Source organism: Ambystoma mexicanum, chromosome 1p (genome assembly GCF_040938575.1).
Source record: "Ambystoma mexicanum isolate Mex_15411 chromosome 1p, UKY_AmexF1_1, whole genome shotgun sequence".
Lineage (NCBI taxonomy): Eukaryota > Metazoa > Chordata > Amphibia > Caudata > Ambystomatidae > Ambystoma > Ambystoma mexicanum.
Genome location: NC_090921.1, coordinates 345,914,641 through 345,933,255, shown reverse-complemented (window position 1 = coordinate 345,933,255; position 18,615 = coordinate 345,914,641). Strand labels below are relative to the sequence as shown.

The 18,615-nt window shown below is 42.7% G+C and overlaps 1 protein-coding gene across 6 annotated transcripts in view; it reads right to left on the bottom strand.

Moving 5' to 3' along the window:
* Nucleotides 1-18,615, bottom strand: part of LOC138570011 (survival motor neuron protein-like) — a 354,362-nt gene that overhangs the window by 286,922 nt on the left and 48,825 nt on the right. For 3 of the 6 annotated variants that reach the window (XM_069648543.1, XM_069648568.1, XM_069648577.1), the window contains exon 2: nt 12,447-12,533. The exons of 1 other annotated variant lie outside the window; for it this stretch is intronic. In XM_069648543.1, the coding sequence (XP_069504644.1) occupies nt 12,447-12,533 (87 nt within the window). The remainder of the gene's footprint in view (nt 1-12,446; nt 12,534-18,615) is intronic. 2 more of the 6 variants (XM_069648549.1, XM_069648587.1) reach the window with 1 other exon arrangement.

Genomic DNA, 18,615 nt, shown 5'->3' with positions numbered 1-18,615 from the left:
AAGTACTAGTCAGACAGATGCAGTGGGCGTCCCAACTTCTCTCCTCCCTACATTTCCTGATAAATCATGAGAAATCGGAACTAGTCCCCATGCAACGCCTGGAATTCCTGAGGTTTGTAGTGGACACCACGAAGGCGACTCTGGAGTTGCCGGGCCCAAGATTAGAGTGACAAAGGAGTTGAGAGCAGTGTTTGCGAGGCCCGCGATATTGCTTCGCGCTCTAGCAAGGATTGTCGGGCTGCTAGCAGCCTCCATCCAGGCCTTTTTTCCAGGCCCCTACATTACAGAGCCCTTTAGAGGCTGCAGATACATCACTTACAAGGTGGGCTAGGATACCACCACTTCAAGAAGTGAAGTCAGAGCTGGAATGGTGGCTGCAGAATATGGAAGCCTGGAACGGGTGAGCCATCTTCATGGACGTCCCGGAATTCGTTATTGAGTTCGACGCCAGCAGGGCTGGCTGGAGAGCGAGGTGCGGCCAGCTGGAGACAGGAGGCAGGTGGTCGGTGGTCGCAGGAGGAGCTATCCCTCCACATGAATTGCTTGGAACTACTTGCAGACTCTTTTGCAATAAAAGCCTTTACCAAGGACAAAGCGGAGTGTTGCATCCTGCTCAGGATGGACAACATTGAATCAGTCCGGTACATCAACCACCTAGAGGGCACTCGGTTGCGGATGCTGGTGGAACGGACCAAGGACTTCTGGCATTAATGCCTCAACCGGAAGATCTCTGGGACAGCGGAGTACCTCCCAGGCGTGCAGAACGTAGTTGTTCGATTGGAACTCTCACTACTGACACGATTCCAGTGACTGGATTCTGCACATAGAAGTGTTTTCTCAGATTGCAGTCCACTGGGGTCCCCTAGACACAGACTTATTTGCGTCCAGGTTGAACAAACAATTGCTGATGTTTTTCAGCTGGAGGCTGGATCCGGAAGCACGTGGCACAGACACCTTTATACAAGCATGGTCAGGCGCGGTGCACTACGCCTTCCCCCCATTCATGAGGTTAGCGAGAGTGTTAATGTTAAAGGTATTTGTACCGCGCACCGTCACCTCTGGAGTGGTCCCCAGGCTCTCTGGTGGATCTGAAAAAGTGGGCTTGGTCAGTAGGTGAAGTTTTGGCGAAAGTCAGGAGGGAAGGGGCGGAAGTGGTCATAATAGCCCCGAACTGGAATCTTTGGATTTTCCATAAATGCTTCCTCCAGTGGAGGATCTCTTTTTTTTTTTTTTTTTTTTTTTTAAATTTATTGTTGTTTTGGTCAGTTAGACCCGACCTCTCAACAAATTTATTACAAAAAAATTTAAGAAAAACAAAAACATTTTCCAATGTCTTACACACATTAATACAATAATACATCAATGAACCAAAATATTGATCATCATTACATTAATCACTCTCGCTTTCATTCAACTTCACTTATATAACGGTTGTATAAATATAATTGCATGGTTAGCCATCGTCTATATCATGTATCTTAATTTTCAGGGAGTTTAGATAATTTACAACTGCATACCTTGATTTTTTTAAGTGTCCTGTATACAATACTAACCATAATTGTTCCTGCATAATAACTGCAGTCTCATTAAACAAATGTTTGAAGTAGATTATCCTCTTTGTTAACAAACTGACGCAGTCAACTACCAGATGTTTTAGTGTCTCTACCTCTTGATTACAAAATCGACAACTTTGGTCTGGTGTTTTCTTCCATCTATATAATATCTCTCTTGTGGGCCATATATTCAATCTAAAGCGTAGGAAATCTGATCGATGACCAGGACCAGGGGATTGCTTCAGGTATTGTTCTACAAGTCCCTGTGATTTTAAGTCAAACGGATTCAAGCTGAATTTCGATATTTTCATGCACGCTTTCCTGGTCTTAATCCAATCCGATCTCCACAGTTTAGATTTGGCTTTATTTGGGTTTTCAATAAGTAAAATTTCAGTAATATCAGCCCCTTGTAGAAAGTTTTTAGCACAATTACGCCATTTGTTTGCAAAGATATCATTTGCTAGCAGTAGATATCGAGATATAATGGCGAGTAACCCATTAGTATTATCTTTCATAATACATTTTCTGTATAATTGGCAGACTTTCCATTTATATACTGCATAGATTGATATTAAACCCATTTCATGTCTAATAAGCGGCATGGATTCTGAATTGGGTAACATAAGTGATTTTTTCCAAAAAGCACTTTCATATTTGGTCCAATACTGATAAGCTTGACATTTTTTTCTTTCTGACCCATACAGAATTGTGGGGATATATTTTTGCCTGTAATATATAATCATAGGGTTTATGGTGAATTTACAATATTTTGTCCGAATTATCCGGACTTGTGATATTGCACTAAGATGTTTCAGCTGAAGATAATCTTCATACGGTTTGTCAAGTGTATGACTATTCACACATACCCCTAGATAAATATATGATTTTACAACCAAAAGATCAGTATCTTGTAATTGCCAACTACATGATTTTTGTCTTATTTTGACACAAAATTGCATCACTTGTGTTTTTGTAGTGTTAATACTAATATAATTTTTCTTGGCATATGTATCTAACGCCTTCAACATAGTGCGCAAGCCTACTGGTGTTTTAGACAAAAGAACCATGTCATCGGCATAAAGAAGCCAATTAATGGCTATTCCAAGCAATTTTGGTGGGTCAGTAATCAACCTCCTGAAACTGCACCCAAAATCTAAAAGGAAAAAATTAAACAATGCAGAAGCCAGCAGGCAACCTTGTTTTAAACCCCGCGAGGTGTCAATAGGTTCAGAGAGCAACCCATCATTATTCATGCGAATCTGAATTGATGTATTTGTATGTGCTCAATTATCCATTTAAGTATATGCCAGGGACACCCCAGGTCCATCAATTTCTTAAAAAGTAGTTCCCTGGGAACAAGATCAAAAGCCGACCTAAAATCTACATATGCTACATATAACGGCTGATGATACTGTTTGTTTTGCTGAATAATAAGAGTTCAGGGTGATTAAATTAATAGCTGTTCCCAAACCGGGAACAAACCCTGTCTGAAAAGGATCTCTGTGGCTTAGATGATTTAGCCATTTGTTAAACTCACCTAATATCATACGGGCAAAGATTTTCCCCGGGCAATCTAGCAGTGCAATAGGTCTATAAGAGGCTGGATTAGTCCTGTCGCCTTTTTTAAATATGGGGAGAATAATCAATGTTTTCCAGTTCAGGGGAATAGAGCCTGTAGCCATTATATTCTTAAATATGAGATGTAATATGGTGGACCATAAATGTCTATTTTGTTTTATTATAGCATTATGTAAACCGTCTGGCCCGGCTGCTCTTGAGACGCTCAGTTTCGATATAAAAAAAAGTATGTCATCACAATTGAAATTCACATTGTGGTCAGCTACAATACTGTCCCAATTTAATCCCATATTTGTGATTGGTGTGGTGTATATATTGCCAAAAAAGGCTCTCCAACAATGTTGAGAGATAGAATTCACCATTAAGGAAGACTGATTTTTAAACGCGGTTTTAGTTAGAAGAGCCCATATGCCCCCTGAGGATTTAAGGATGATCTGTTGCATCATTACCTCTCCGTCATGTTGGTATTGGGAGGCACGACGTCCTCTTAACCATTTTTTATGCTCCCTTTTTAGTTGTTTTATCTTGTCATGAATAGTCATGGGATTTGACCCATAACCATCAGATAGTTTTTTTATATTCCTCCTTAGTTCACTTTTCTTGCATTTAACCTCAAGGTCAAAGGCATGAGGGTGAGTTTGTATATCTCGTTTGGGGTGCAACCTCTGTGTAGTAAATAGCTGCATGGCATGAACATAATATCCGCTTTCACATTCGGTATCACCAGTATACCGCTCACACAAGACATCTCTAAACTGACATAGTCTTGACTTGGACCATTTTACACGGTTACCAGCATTATTGACCTGTAAATTAGACGTATTAATATTATGAGACTGTTTCCTAATTTTAGGCCAGTCACATATCACCCGCAGCTGGCTATGATCACTCATGATGGTTGATTTGACAGAAAACAGTTATATTGTTCAGGAAGTGATCATTCACAAAAATGTAATCCAAAGTTGCATGACTACCAGCATTGTGCCATGTGGTTTTGGGAGGAAATTCCCCTTGCAATGAACCATTTACCATGACAAAATTTCGATCAGCCATTATGGATAATCAACGACATTCATCTGGCATTGATCTGGAAGATAAAATGTGTAAATTTAGGTCCCCCATTATAAATGTGTTAATAATGGTATCACCCATTAGTAGTTGATCGAGAATCATGGCTAAGGTTTCAAAGAATGCATTTGATGATAAATGTTTTTTCCCCCAATAGACGTTCACTATTGCACAAAACGTTTGGCCAAGCTGAATCTTAACATATTGAAAACACGGTGAGGGAGTTCTGTGCCAAATGACTTCGATATTCTTATCTTTTCTAAACGCCATCAGCAAACCAGCCATGGGGCGACCCTGCAGCGGCTCGATGGCAGGTACCACATAGATGTTATAATCATCCCACACTGGTATCACTCGCAGCCATGTCTCCTGGAATACTAATACATCAAATTGGAGGAGCTCTTTACTTTTGTTGTTAATAAAATGTTTATGGCCTCTTGTATTCCAGGAGAGTAGGCTGATGGATTCCAGCGTCTGGGGTTGTTATGATCTCACATTGAGATTATCATCTCTCCATGCATTTTGTGGTTGCCCTGCTTCTGTAATCAGTGAGGTTACATTGTCGCCATACGTTCTAATTTTTGGGCGGTCAGTAATTACTTGTTTCGTATCTTGAATAGTTACATCTTGTGATAAAATGAAACCTAAATTATAAAAAGCAGTTCGGGCTAGCCACAAGGTATTTAATACCACTCTTGATTGAATAAACAGCCGTGCTTCTGTTAGATTTGTATCATTAACAAATTCCACCAGGCTAATATCGGCTGAGGTTAGATCGTCAAGTGCGATAATTTCCGCACAAATATTCAAAATGCTAGCTCGATTCAAATCATATGTAGCAAAAGGATAGCCACGGCATTTGATAAGGAGACGATGATGATTTTTATATTGATTTTTGCCGAGATGCCTAGAAACCCCGGGGTCAGGCTCGCTCTGCTGGTTCTTGAACTGCCTGGTAATGGTTGTAGGCCCCGCGGCCCCCTGATGTATCAGATCATGTGGTACTGACATTTGTAGCATCTTTGGCCCTTTCAACAGGAGCTCTATATTGGATTTCTCCTTAATTGTAATTTGATTACATTGATCAGATTTGTTTAATAAACCCCGATTGGCTAATCTGATAGTTTCTGTAAGAGCTTCATTTTCTTTAGCGTATTTTTGAAAGGAAGCTCGTATTTCATCGCGCAGATCTTGTAACACGCTGTCTGTGTCATTTGGCACGTTTGCATGTACCTTTTTCCCTTCTGAAATGTCACCATTCTTTTTGTTAGCCTGGTCTTCTCTATAGGGTATTGTATAGGACTGTACCAGAACCTCATTTACGTTCAAGTATTTCTCACCTGCGGCTCTTATTTCTTCCCGTAGATCCTGCAAAATATCAACCATAGTGCTTGATGCATTCTTGTTTAGTATTTTAGCTTTAATTGGAGCTACGGTGGAATTCATAATCAGCTCTTCATTTGCAACTGAGGAGTTTGAGGGCCCCTTTATTGTTTTAACTTGCGTTGCAATGTCCTCAATTGGGGTTTTTTCGGTAAGTCCCAATGGAGGTTGGGAAGTTAATGTCACAGTGGCAAGCAAATCGTCAAGCGGTTGATAGTTTAGGGATTCTTTTCTCCTAAATTTGTTTTAAATATTCAGGTTCAATTTCCTTTTTTTCTTAGCAGAGATTACTAGCTTTGCAGCTTGTTTTGCTTTGGACAGGTTTTTTATATTAACGGTTGATTGTTTGGTTGCACAATTTGTATCCGGCCCCGCGCGGCCGGACAGTCTCTGAAGGTTGCAATTTTAAAGTAGTAAACATGGGTGCAAAGGATACACCTTGTACTTTTGGAATTACCTCTGTCAGTTTAACCGATGGTAATTGGACATTTTCTCCCTGGATAGCTACATTTGCAGTTATTATTTGTTTCAGTGGGTTTAATGGCGTATCTACTATCATGCCCAGATCTTGTAAGGAATTTGTTTGGGTCGATTGACTTTTTAGCCCATATGTACATGGACAGATTAGTAGATTTTTGGTCTGTGGCTCTTTTTTAAGAAGTGAATGTAATATATGAATCTCTCTGTTCTGACCTGTCATTTTTTCGTCCAGTGATTCATATAGCTTTGCTAACGACAATAAAGCCGTGTTCATAGCACTCAAAGTATTATTGAGTGCCGATGCCTCAGGAAAAGAGAATCTATTGTCTTTGTACGGCATCTGACTATCACGTATAAAATACAGATGATTATTGTTGGGTTCGTTAAATCTAGTACGTCTAGGCGTTGGAGCTATAAATGATACATTTGATATATTAGATGAAGATTTTTCAAAAAGTACTGGTGATTTGTACAGATCTTGATTCTCATTCGCCAGTGTTAGAGTAGTATTTGGTGCTTGTCGGGGATAATACTTAGAGGTTTTTGTGAGTTGTCATATAATTGGATCAAATCACCCGTATTGGAACATATGTACATCACCTCAGGTGTTACTGATTCAAGTGGACTTGATGCATTCAGAGATGCTAAAGTATCGTTACCAAAGTCACCTACTGCTGTTATTTTTGCATACTCAGCTCGCAATAAGTGCTGAGCTGCAACGGAACAGATAGGTGCAACCGTGGGTGATTTAACAGGACACACTTCAGAATGAGTGTCGACATTAGCAGTTACTTGGGAGATAAAAATTTCTCCTGTTGTATATGCCAACGCGAATGTGGCGTCCGTTACTTCTCTGCTCATTTGTTGTACATTATCAAGACAAGCTCTTGTATCAGTCACTGCTTCCTCAGATTCAGCCAGGGCCAAGGTACTAGTACAGGCTGAATGCGGAGCCGTGACCGAGATCGAGCTCGAATTTGGCAACGTGTTTATGTTGCTTTGTGGGGAATTAGATTTTCCCAACCCCACAGTATCTATTGTACAGAAGGTGCGAATATCCACATTTAGAGAATTCGCGCGCTTTCTGTCTTTGTTATCTTTGAGTCTTTTAGCAATTAAAGCTTTCTTTGTTAGAGGAGACAAAGGGTTGTAAATATTTGACATGTGCTCTGGCATTCCTGTTTTCAACGAGTTAATTTGTCGAGACATGTCGCACAATGAAACAATCAATAATATATATAATAGTAGGATGACAGCCTCACTTCAGATCAGAAGCCGTTGACCCACCAAACAACCGGACAGCAGCCAAAATATTACTCAAGATGGGCTATAGTTAAAAGTGCAAGAGTGATTACGCAAAAATATAAAATATATTCCTATGACCTCAAAAAAAGATGTTCGTGGATCCCATCATTTACTAAAAGTAATAAGGGAGAAGGAAACTTCACAGCCCCAAAAATGAGATAATATAAGGTCAGAGGACAGTGATCTCCAAACAGTGTCACTATAAATAGAGCTATCAATTGAAAAGAGATTAACACAATTTGTAAGATAGTTGTTACTAAGAAGAATTAAGAGTGAATCTAAGTCACTATTTCATAAATGACACTTGTAACAAGATTAAAATTAGCCATTGATTAAATGCATTGGTTGTATAAAACTGAAATTTTTGGCTTTTTATACGTAAAATATCACCAATGATGAGCAGCAGACAAATGTAAGTAACCACCTGGTTTTGGGAACGCCCGACAGCTTAAGGAGCGGCCTTAGTCCGACTCTCCCCCCCCCACCAGGATGGTCTTTATACGTAGAATATGCAAATAATTTTCTTATTCCTGATATGATCTGCTTACAATACATTTCACCATTGATGGAATTTCTGAGCACAGCAGGAGGCACTTGAGGATTACAGCGTGCCAACGCCACAATACGCCCAACAGCCTAACAGCACCAGCCCTTCTGCCTCCAGGGCTTACGCGCGAGGGTGGCTGGGGCGGATTTTTAACACGGGCTGAGGTCACGTGACAGGTCAGGTGATCGAGGCTGGGCCCCACCTCCTCCAGGAAGTGGAAGCAAGCTGGCAAGAGTTATGGAGAACTCGCAGTGCCAGTATTTGAAGGATTCCAAAAACGAACGTTCAGGGCACAGTTCGTATACACAGCAAACACGCCTCTCAGGCGGCTGGGGCGGATTTTTAACACGGGCTGAGGTCACGTGACAGGTCAGGTGATCGAGGCTGGGCCCCACCTCCTCCAGGAAGTGGAAGCAAGCTGGCAAGAGTTATGGAGAACTCGCAGTGCCAGTATTTGAAGGATTCCAAAAACGAACGTTCAGGGCACAGTTCGTATACACAGCAAACACGCCTCTCAGGCGGCTGGGGTGGATTTTTAACACGGGCTGAGGTCACGTGACAGGTCAGGTGATCGAGGCTGGGCCCCATCTCCCTCCAGGAAGTGGAAGCAAGCTGGCAAGAGTTATGGAGAACTCGCAGTGCCAGTATTTGAAGGATTCCAAAAACAAACGTTCAGGGCACAGTTCGTATACACAGCAAACACCGATCTCCTGACGAGGACAGGCCAACTAACTCTGCTAGCGTGCAGAGTTTTCGGGAGTAGATGGAGCCTGCCTGGCAGTTCTGGACTAGCTGCAGAGTTTATCAAGCAATCTGTGGCCCCCTCTATGCTCAAGAGTTACAAAGCGACTTGGAGGAGATGGTGCCTATGGTGCCACCAGCGCTGCATTTATCCTGTTTCTGCCCCTTTATTGCAAGTGTTTAACTTTCTAGCGTCCCTGGCCAGAGGCAGTAAAGCATTTCGTACGGTAGGAGTGTAAAGAGCAGTGATCTCAGCAGGGTATGATCTGTTAGATGGAGTACTTATAGGTGAGCACCCAGCAGTAGTGAGACTGATGCGTGGGGTTAAGGTTAGTACACCCCCATTCCTAAATATGCACAGATCTGGGACATCAACATGGTCTTGCAGGTTATTTATGAACTTTAGGGAAGTTAGCGGTGCTGTTGTGTCTGGTGTCATGTAGGAGAGTATCAGATGTAAAGGACCTGGAAGTTGACAGAAGATCCTTTGGGCTGCATGGAGTGACTTTCGTCACTGCAAAGAGGACTCAGTTTCACTCGTCAACTCTCTCATATCTCTATTTCCGAGAGCAACCCAAGTTGTGCATAGCAAATTGCATCAAGGAATATGAAGTGAGGACTGACTAGGTGAGGCTGTCAGGGATGACTCAGCTGCTGATAATGCACAGAAAGTGGCTTAAGGCAGTGGCAGCAGCAACGATAGCCTGGTAGGTGCAGGAGATCATTTCCCTGGCTGGCACTGATGTGACACTATTCAGATCACATTCCATTAGAGGCGCCACGGGTTCCAATGCTTTTGGAGCAGGAGCAAGCCTCAAAGACATTTTGAAGGCAACAGATTCGTCTAGCGAAGTCACATTTAAGACTTTTACTTTATGCGAATGGCGTGCGCTGCATCGGCAGTAATGAATAGCTTTGAACAAACATAATACTCAACTCCGGAATCACCTCCGGTCTTGATCTAGAATGAAGATTACCCCTGTTGTTGTAGCGCAGGGAGTCTTGATTCTATTAAATACATGGAGGTGAGCATTATCCCACTTAGTGACACCAGCATTGTGGATGTGTTCTATATTTATTGTATGTCATTGCTCTGTGATACATTGCCTCGTATGACCCACACTAATGCATGTCTTCTCTGGCAGGTGATGACTGGCGCAGGATTTGAGAGCGGGATAGCGAGGCTCCGCAGTTAAAGTTGCCGACGTTGGTCATGAGAGTTCCCGTTGTTGGAAAGTTTTGTTTCAAGTGGTGCTAAGGAAAGTGCTGCCCTTTTTAAAGCTTGCGTCTCAAATTTGTTGCGATTAATATCAAAGAATAGGTTTTTGCACTAAGAAAGTTGGATTAGCATCGACAACACCGCATAATGTCCTACACACTCAAAATCCAGAGTAGATCCCTCAATGCTTAAAACACAGGAGTTATAGCCAATCTTTATTGCCATCCCTGGTACTGGACATGAATATATGGTGCTGTGGGATGAGGCATCACTTCTGAGTTGAATGACACATGTAGGAACCGCACTGATTGGAAATTTGGCTGCCATTAGATGACGGTTTACCTGCATTTACAGAATTCGATATTTGTGATCTGATATGTTACAGTCTACACGGATAAATGGTACTGGTGAGTCCATGGAATTCGTTTACAATTGAAAGTGCTCTTCCATGCAGGAAAATAAAATCGGAAAGGGCCTCTAAGAAAAGAGCATCCTTCTTATCCCCCTCCACTCCCCAACTATTCTCATATTTGTAAATTTAAGGAAATTAGTAATTTCTCGTCTACATTCTATAATGAATTTAAGATCGACAATTCAAAGTGATTCAAATCGCTATCAAAATATCTGGACCGTGCACTGGGCACAATATAAGCAATGAAAGGCCAGGTAATATAAGTCGTTCTTACTTTAAAGGATTAGTTTCAAGCTGTCAGAAACTGCATGCGTCAATATTCTCTCTAGGCAACCAAACGGCCATTTCAAAATAAACTGGTTTTCCAAGGGTTGCCATCCAATTATTATTTTACAAATCAGAGCAGAGCTTTCCTACAAGGGACTGCACTCATAAATTATTTGAATGTTGAAAGAAAACCGTTAATTTCCTCTGAGATTGTTGACTGCCCTTTTGGATACAGATAAGGGGAACACAAATACATTGAGCAATATGATTTCCAGATTCAACCATTTTATGAAACCCTACCCTCCTTGCCAATAGTGCACACATCCACTGCAGAGTACCCGGAATCAATGGCTCCCACCAGCCACTCCACAAAATACTCTATTCCGCAATCAAATTGAATGCAGCATCCTGGGTGCTGTGCCACTAGCTGGCTATCTACGACCTCCTGTCAATCCGTTGATGCTGATCATATACCTGTCAATTATCTGCATGCTGCTCGTTCTCTTGTTGTAATGTCAAGCACAACATAACTTTTTTTTAATGAAAATGTATTCAGCATCAATACGTGTCACCTCTTCCACAATAACCATGCTTCCTTTTAAATCATGCAGGGAAAGAAGGCACCGATAGGCATTGCTCTCATCAGAACCATACATCCAATGCCCACATTGTACAACACCTGCGGCCCTCGCAGTATGAAGATCTGCCATTACTGGCTCAGTAACGCTTCTCTCACTGCAACAGCTCTGACGAGCCCACAAGGGAAAACCCAGCCGCTGACTTTGAAAGAAAATAAATCCATCTACAGATGATGGATTATCCTACTCGACATAATTGGTAGCACTGCAAACGAATTAGTAAATGAGGAAGAGGACATGCAATGGTGGGGTGGTTGTAACTATGTTTAACATTAAAAAAGTCCTAAACAAAATATCAAATGGAAAAGCATGCAATGCATAGGGACAAGTGGTTCCGTTTCTATAGTGAGCATTCAAATTGCACTAGAAAATGAAGGCATACCGTGCAATAGAGGCAACCAGTAGCTACCCCTCTACAGCAAACAGTCATCATGGCTGGACCTTCATTAAATCGTGAAACATTTCTGCATGCAGACACAGTGATCCAAAAGGAAAACAAGCAGTGGGGGAAATGGCAGGAAAATGTGTCAACTTTTTTTTTTTAAACCATGTCCCCTTTTGTAAGGCATTACTTCTCACTCGATTACTTCCAAAACTTGCTATTTATATCTTTGTTAATTGATCAAATGTTGTATTGGAATAATCGTTGCAGCCGTGAACTCACTCCACACCTCGAAACGCTAGAGATTTAGACTGTCGACCACCATGCCAGAAGTAGAGGTGGGTTCCAAGATTCTCTATGCAATGCACTGACCTTGAGATTTAAATAACGGACAAACATACAAAAAATAAAACAGAATGGAAATATTGGGCGCCAATTAAAGCACTGTCCCTTCAAAAGAGAATCATTTTGTAGGTGCGTACCTCGCTCATTTGAGGGTTATGTTTTCACATGTTTTTAATTTATTACCATCTCTTTGCGCGTGGAGTGATAGTTCAAGGCTACTAAGAAATAACGCATTAGGTTGTTTGACCAACGTCATTGAGTTAGAAGTCAAATGTCATCACTTCCTGTTTAGAGGTGTTACCGACTCCTCCCACCTCGCATGTTTCAGGAGGAATGAGCTCTAGGTTCCCTCTTTAGAATTACAGGGATGAAACCACCTTCTATAAGAAGGTGGTGAGACCCAAGTTCATGGCACTGTGACCCCGGCCTCCCGGGCTGGAGGTGGAATGAGGGAAGAATGAAAGCAGGCATTTTAGGAGGGAGCCCAAGAGCTGCCCTCTCTGAGGCATGCTCGTCCTGGGAAGATACCTCTGGCCGAAGTACCTGAAAGGACTGAACGGCCTTCTCGTACGATTTGATCAAGGCCGCATCGTCCCATTCATCAATGTCTTCGCTCTGTGGACAGAAAAAAGGAATAAAGCAGTTTTAGAGATAAAGACAAGGGAAATTGAAAAGAAAAGGAAAAAAATATATATTTTTTTTGTATTTTTACATTGCAATTAAAGTGAACATTCTGAATACAAGACTATGAAAACTAGAACAAAGACTCCTGCGAAATGTAGCCTTTGCTGACTCATTAACGCTTGGGGCCTGATTCACAGATTTTTCCAATGGGATTGCACCATTATAAAATGCTTCTGTGAATCAGGCTTTTAGTGCCTCTCCCGGTTTCTATGGAGTCATCAGACTTTATATTGAAGCATTAGAGCTCACACCAGAAGGCTCTAATGGTAGGGTAGTGGCCATTGCCATAGTTAGTTGCCTCTAACGAAGGCAAAGTTCACCTAGCACACAATAGACCCTGTTGGGTGTCCTGACCCACGTTTAAGCTATCCTGCTACAACATTTGGTGATGTGGGCTTAGGAAATTCAAGATGGCGGAAAACCCACATGTGCGCCGAAATCCAGGAAAGCTGCGCAGTTTGTGCGCCCACCAAAATGGTTGCCTCACTTGCCACCCACCAGTGCGAGAATGAAAGGCCGGGTTGCCATGAGGGAAATGGGTTGCCAAAGGAAAAACAGTAGCGCCGGTTAGCTTCAAAGCGCTTTAAAACCACCATTGGACTACCCGCACAGTAGTCTGAAACCATTGGGAATGGCAATGCTGATTGCCAAATGCAACCTAGAAGTGTGGGGAATTCATTTCTTAAATCCCAAAAATGAGTGCAGTACCAGTACTCACCACTATCCAAAAGCCGGCGTTTTAAAACCACTCTGTGTTTTTCTGAAGGCAAGCAAAATGCCTATTTCAAACCTTGCAACATGTGCAAAATATTCACTGAACACCAGCAGACATTTGGCAGAATGGAGTTTTGTGTGCCTACAAAATCTGGGAAATGAAGAGCCCAAAAACAATGCTTATAACAAAAATGCTATGGAGTCAGCAGCTTAAGCCTAACTGCAACTGGATTTAAAACCGCCAAAATCGAAAATGTTAAATTAAATGAGTGACCTATGTTTGGTGTCACATGCCTTTGTAACTGTTGAAATGTCATAGTTTTGCACTTAGAATCAGCATTCTAGCTGCATGTGTAAAATTACAAGTTATTTTAAAAGCAACAAAAGTTAGCTGAAGGTCTGGCTTAAGGAACTTGATTTTGCCTAGCAACTACCCATCAGCAGTGAAACTTGAGTCACCACTGTGTTCCCAGGCCAACCTTCCTTTTGCTGCCCAAGTTAAGGATATGCCATCTATCTGATAATTGAATTATCTGTGCTCTGCAAGAGAGTGAACAAAGCCCTCTTCACTCAGGCAAAGGTTTTTATTACCGCAGTCGTAAATTGTAGCTTCCTCTTGGCAGGAGCTGGGAGGAGCACTGCCTGTGAGAAGCAAGCTGGCTTGGCAGAAACTGGAAAGACTGGTTTCTGTACCATGTGACCTGAAAAGACACACCCCTGCAGCAAGGATATGGTTTTATAAAAAGATGAATAACTCATAGAGCGGACATGTGAAAATTTTATAAATGATACCATAATTCTTGTGATTTTTCTGCCCACAGTTTAAGACGTGGTAGGAACCGGTGGTATGCTCAGGGGGGTTTTAGCGGAAAAGTGGATATTACTCTAAATGTGTGCATGTTAAAAATCTGAAACTTCATCAGTTAATGTCCCTACCCCCTGCACACATGTATGTAAAGTTGGGTCCATGTCGGAAATTGAAAAAGCAGTTAAAAAGTCAATTATGTACACTCTTTGAATGCAAGCTCCGAGAATGAGCAGATTTGGACATAGACATGGCTAAATTCAGCCACACCATGTATATGTAATTTTAAACAAATGTGTACCTGTGCAAATATGTTTTTAGGTCAGATATAGATTGTGTGTAAAGTTGACAGGGGTGGGTTCTCTGTATCATAAACAGACCTCATCCTGATGACACTTCATTTCATTCCCCCAATCAAGTAAGGGATGAAAGTTTGACCAATTAGAAGCTGAGAGAGAGGTAGGGTCAGTGATGCTAGAACACACACACCCATTCTCAAGAAACAGATAAAAGCAGACAGACAGGACAGATAGAGACCTTCAAAATCCATCTGCCGCTGAAAGCTCTGCCGGAAAAATCCATACTTACCTCCATCAAACTCCAGAAAGCCAAACTAGAGACTTCAATCTATCCAGACCAGAGAGAAAGCAGTGCTGTGCCCAGCTGAGACCAGACTAGAGAGAAAGCAGTGCTGTGCCTAGCAGAGACCAGACCAGGCGCTGTGAGCAGAACCCGGAAAGACCAGACCAGACCAGAGTCCAGTTTAAAACCCTGACCAGATCCATGGCGAGGCCCATTTCACTCAAGAATATAGTGTGAGTACCCAGCAGAACTGTGTAGAACCAATCTCTTAGTTTAAATTCATCTAATTCAATCTATTTAACCTAAGTAGAACTGCCTCCTAGCTGTCACCTGTCATTTTAGCTGCAAAAAGCTGCACTTGTCTTTTTGAAACTTTAAAATTTCAAATCTGAAAAACGACCTTTATTTAATCGCTCATATCTCCGCAACCGTTTGGGCTAGAGACTTGCAATAACTTTTATTTGAAAGCTTAGAATCGTAGCTTTGAATCGCACCAAGAACCGCATTCCTACCCCTTATAGTTTTACCGCAATCGCGGAACACGCATCCGCGAATTTTACCGCGATTTGCAATTTCTTCACTTGTAAAAACTGCTGCTGTTTGCCTGATTTCATTTGCCAGAAATTCGTTTAACCTGCTAACTATCCCTGCATCATTGCTAGTGTGAGCCTGGACTAATATTAACTAGATACCACTCACCCTGAACCTCTGTAAGGGAATTAAAAGCGTTTAGCATATTTCTCATCCATTGCTAGCACATATCCAAGCATTTGGGCCTGTGATTTCAAAACTCCTATCTGTTTTCTGTTGTCTAAGCTTGCTGGATTGAACTGATTACATTGATTGCATTTCTGAGAACTGTGTGCTTTCCTCCCATTCCCTTGCATTGCATAAAGAGGGGGGGAGTGAATAGCCAGAGAAAAGTGATTACATTGTTTGGTTGAAATCATATTGAGTATTTTCTGTATTGCATTCATTGAATATTGCATCCACCTGAGCTTACATAAAGCATCCTCTACCACATTATACTTCTGTACCTATTTACCAGTGTGCTACCTTATCCATTTCATGTCCATTCATTAGTGATTATAAGAAGTGTGTTAATGCCAGATTCTCCGTTGTTAATCTTCATCATATCAGATTAAGTGTGCTATTCAATTATTAATTTATTATAAAGCGTGATATATCTATTGTTTAAATCATCAAATAAACCTTTTAAACTTGCAAAACAGAACTACTTCTTGGCTCAGTGGGGTCAGGGGGATTCCAAGAGAGGGGTGTTATACAGGGGTAGTCATCCAGAACGCATGAACTGGACCTAAAGATATATCAATAAGGGTTTTCATTCAGTATTATAGACTAGGCGTTGACTTAGCTGTAGTGTTGAATTGAATCCTCTTACAAATTGGGGGCTCGAGCCGAGACGTTGGGTTAGATTTACCACTTGTGCAGCTTAATACAGTGTGCTAACTGACGGGATACATACATCCGGTCGGATCACCACGCTGCATTACGCTGTGAAGCATTCCTCAAAAGGGACACTCCAAGAAAAGTTCTGTTCTGCAAAACTAAAATACTAACTTCCGTAAGTCAGGACAGAGACCAATCTCTAGAATGACGACCTTGGTAGATATGAAAATAGCCAGAGAGCACTTCTTACACAAACTATTTGTGAGAGGTGAATGGACTCACCAGGACCAAACAGTCTGGTTGCAGGCCATCACACAACAGGTCACTGAAACAGGGTCAGATATATATAGAGATCAGGGTCCCTTACATGTGGCCCTGAGTGAACTATATATGGCTCCTAAAGCCAAAGAGGAACACAATAAGATCGCCAGGATAGCAGCATACCTGTACCTATATATGGGAGACATGCAGGATAGATGTGCGGAAAGCCAAAATCTGGCAAATAGGCAACAGATGGCATTACAGAAGGCCCAATCTGATCTGGACTCTTCTGAGCAGAGGCTGCAGAGGAGCCAGGAGTCAGAAAATGACAGCAGACGGTACATCACTAAAATAAAGGAGGATATGGATGTGCTGCAAAAGGAAAAGTCAGAACAGGATACCAGATTTCTGGCCCTGCAGAAGGAGCACCAAGACAGTTTAGACTCCTTACTGCAGAGCCAGAAAAAGCTGGAGCAACAATTAGACTTTAACAGGGCATGCACGGAGCAGGTAGCCACCCTGCAAAGTCATCTAGATAGAGTGAAGGTAGAGAGCAACAAGCTGATCTTGAAAGACCTGGATACCCAGGCAGAGTTTGATGAGGAGCGCCAAAAAGCTGGTGCCCTTCAACGGCAAAGGGACGACCTGGCGGCACAAATGCAGGCTCTTAGTCAGGAAAGAGACGCCTTAGGCCAGGAAGTCTGCCATTTAAAAAGAAAAATGGAAGAAAATCACCTGGCCCACCAGGGACTGGGTGATCTCCAAAAAGAACACCAGAACTTGTTAGAGCACACCAGGAGGGTGGAGGATGCTCTAGCAAGAAAGGAGCAGGCCAATAGGGACACAGCTCAGGAGGTAACCCTCCTGCAGCAAAGACTGGCCCAGTTCTCCAGGACCAACCAGGAAGCACAGAGGGAAAACGAGGCCCTCTGTGAACACAATGATAGGCTCCAACAACAGGTAGCGATGCAGGAGAGACTGATAGAGTCCAGTAAGGCCTTAACTGAGGAACTGAAGGCACAAATGCAGGCTCTTGCATTGCAACAGGGAACAGGGGCGGATAGAGATGAGGTTCGCTGGGAAAGGGAAACTCCGGAGCATAACCTCAGGAGCCCTAGTACCAGAGGCCCTCAGACCTCTCAGTCCCTGGACTCTGCCACCCCCATGTCCCCTGGCGCACATGAGCACAGGGACACAGGGATGGCAGATTACTATCCAGCTAAGAGTATGGGGCTCATAGGCCAGTACCACTCAGGAATGGAGGGGTGGGCATCCGGGTATGGGCACCCAAGTACAGTACAGTTCAGTGGGGAACCCCAGGAGAGTAGGCCCATTAAGGGCATCCTGAAAACCTCTGCCCAGTTAGGTCAGTGGAGGGGGTACCCATCAAATCCTGGCAGCAAGGAGGAATCTGAAGACTCCTCTGAACTGCGCAGGACACAGGAGACCAGGTCCCCACATTCTGCCAGCCATTCCCAGGCTCGCAGAATCCGGGAAAACCTGGAAGAACAGACGGGAACCTCTGGGAGCAGTGCCTCTGAGTCCGACGAAGAATGGACAAGGGTTACCCGAACCAAAAAGGCCAATAAGGCAAAAAGGGCCTTGCTCAAGGACCCCTTAAAGCAGATTAAGGCGATCAGGAGCGTCATCACGCCTTACCATAAGAACGCTAAGTATTCTGTTTGGGAGCACTTAGAGTTGTTTGAACAAATGATGGAGACTTTCCATTTGAAGGACAGCCAAAGCTGCATTCAATATGTAAAGTGGACCTTCTCCCCGGAATACTCCAGTTTCTTTGCGGGGCTGGAGGACCAAAATCATTTAAGATGGTCCACCTATAAGGCGGCCATCCTGAAACATTTTTCTGTTCACAGAAATCCTCAAGAGGCTCGCAAGGCAGCCTACAATTTGCAATGTGGGGAGGATCAGGCCCCACAAGAATTTGTGCAGGAGTTAAAGCGGGCTTTTGCACAGACCACAAGAAGGGTGCGCACGGATAGCCGTGAATTTATAAACACGTTTTTCCATGCCTTGCCCAAATATATTATGACCCAGCTCGTGAGGGATTTTCACGAGAAAAGATCTTTAGACTGGGTCATTGAACAGGCTACCCGCATCTATGAGGTGCAGAAGCCCATAGAAAATAAAAGCAATGCCCAGAAAAACCCCAAAGCCAACAGCACCCCTGCTGCTGCCAAGGTGGCAGAGGTAAAGGTCACCCCCGTTTTGGATTTGGAGATG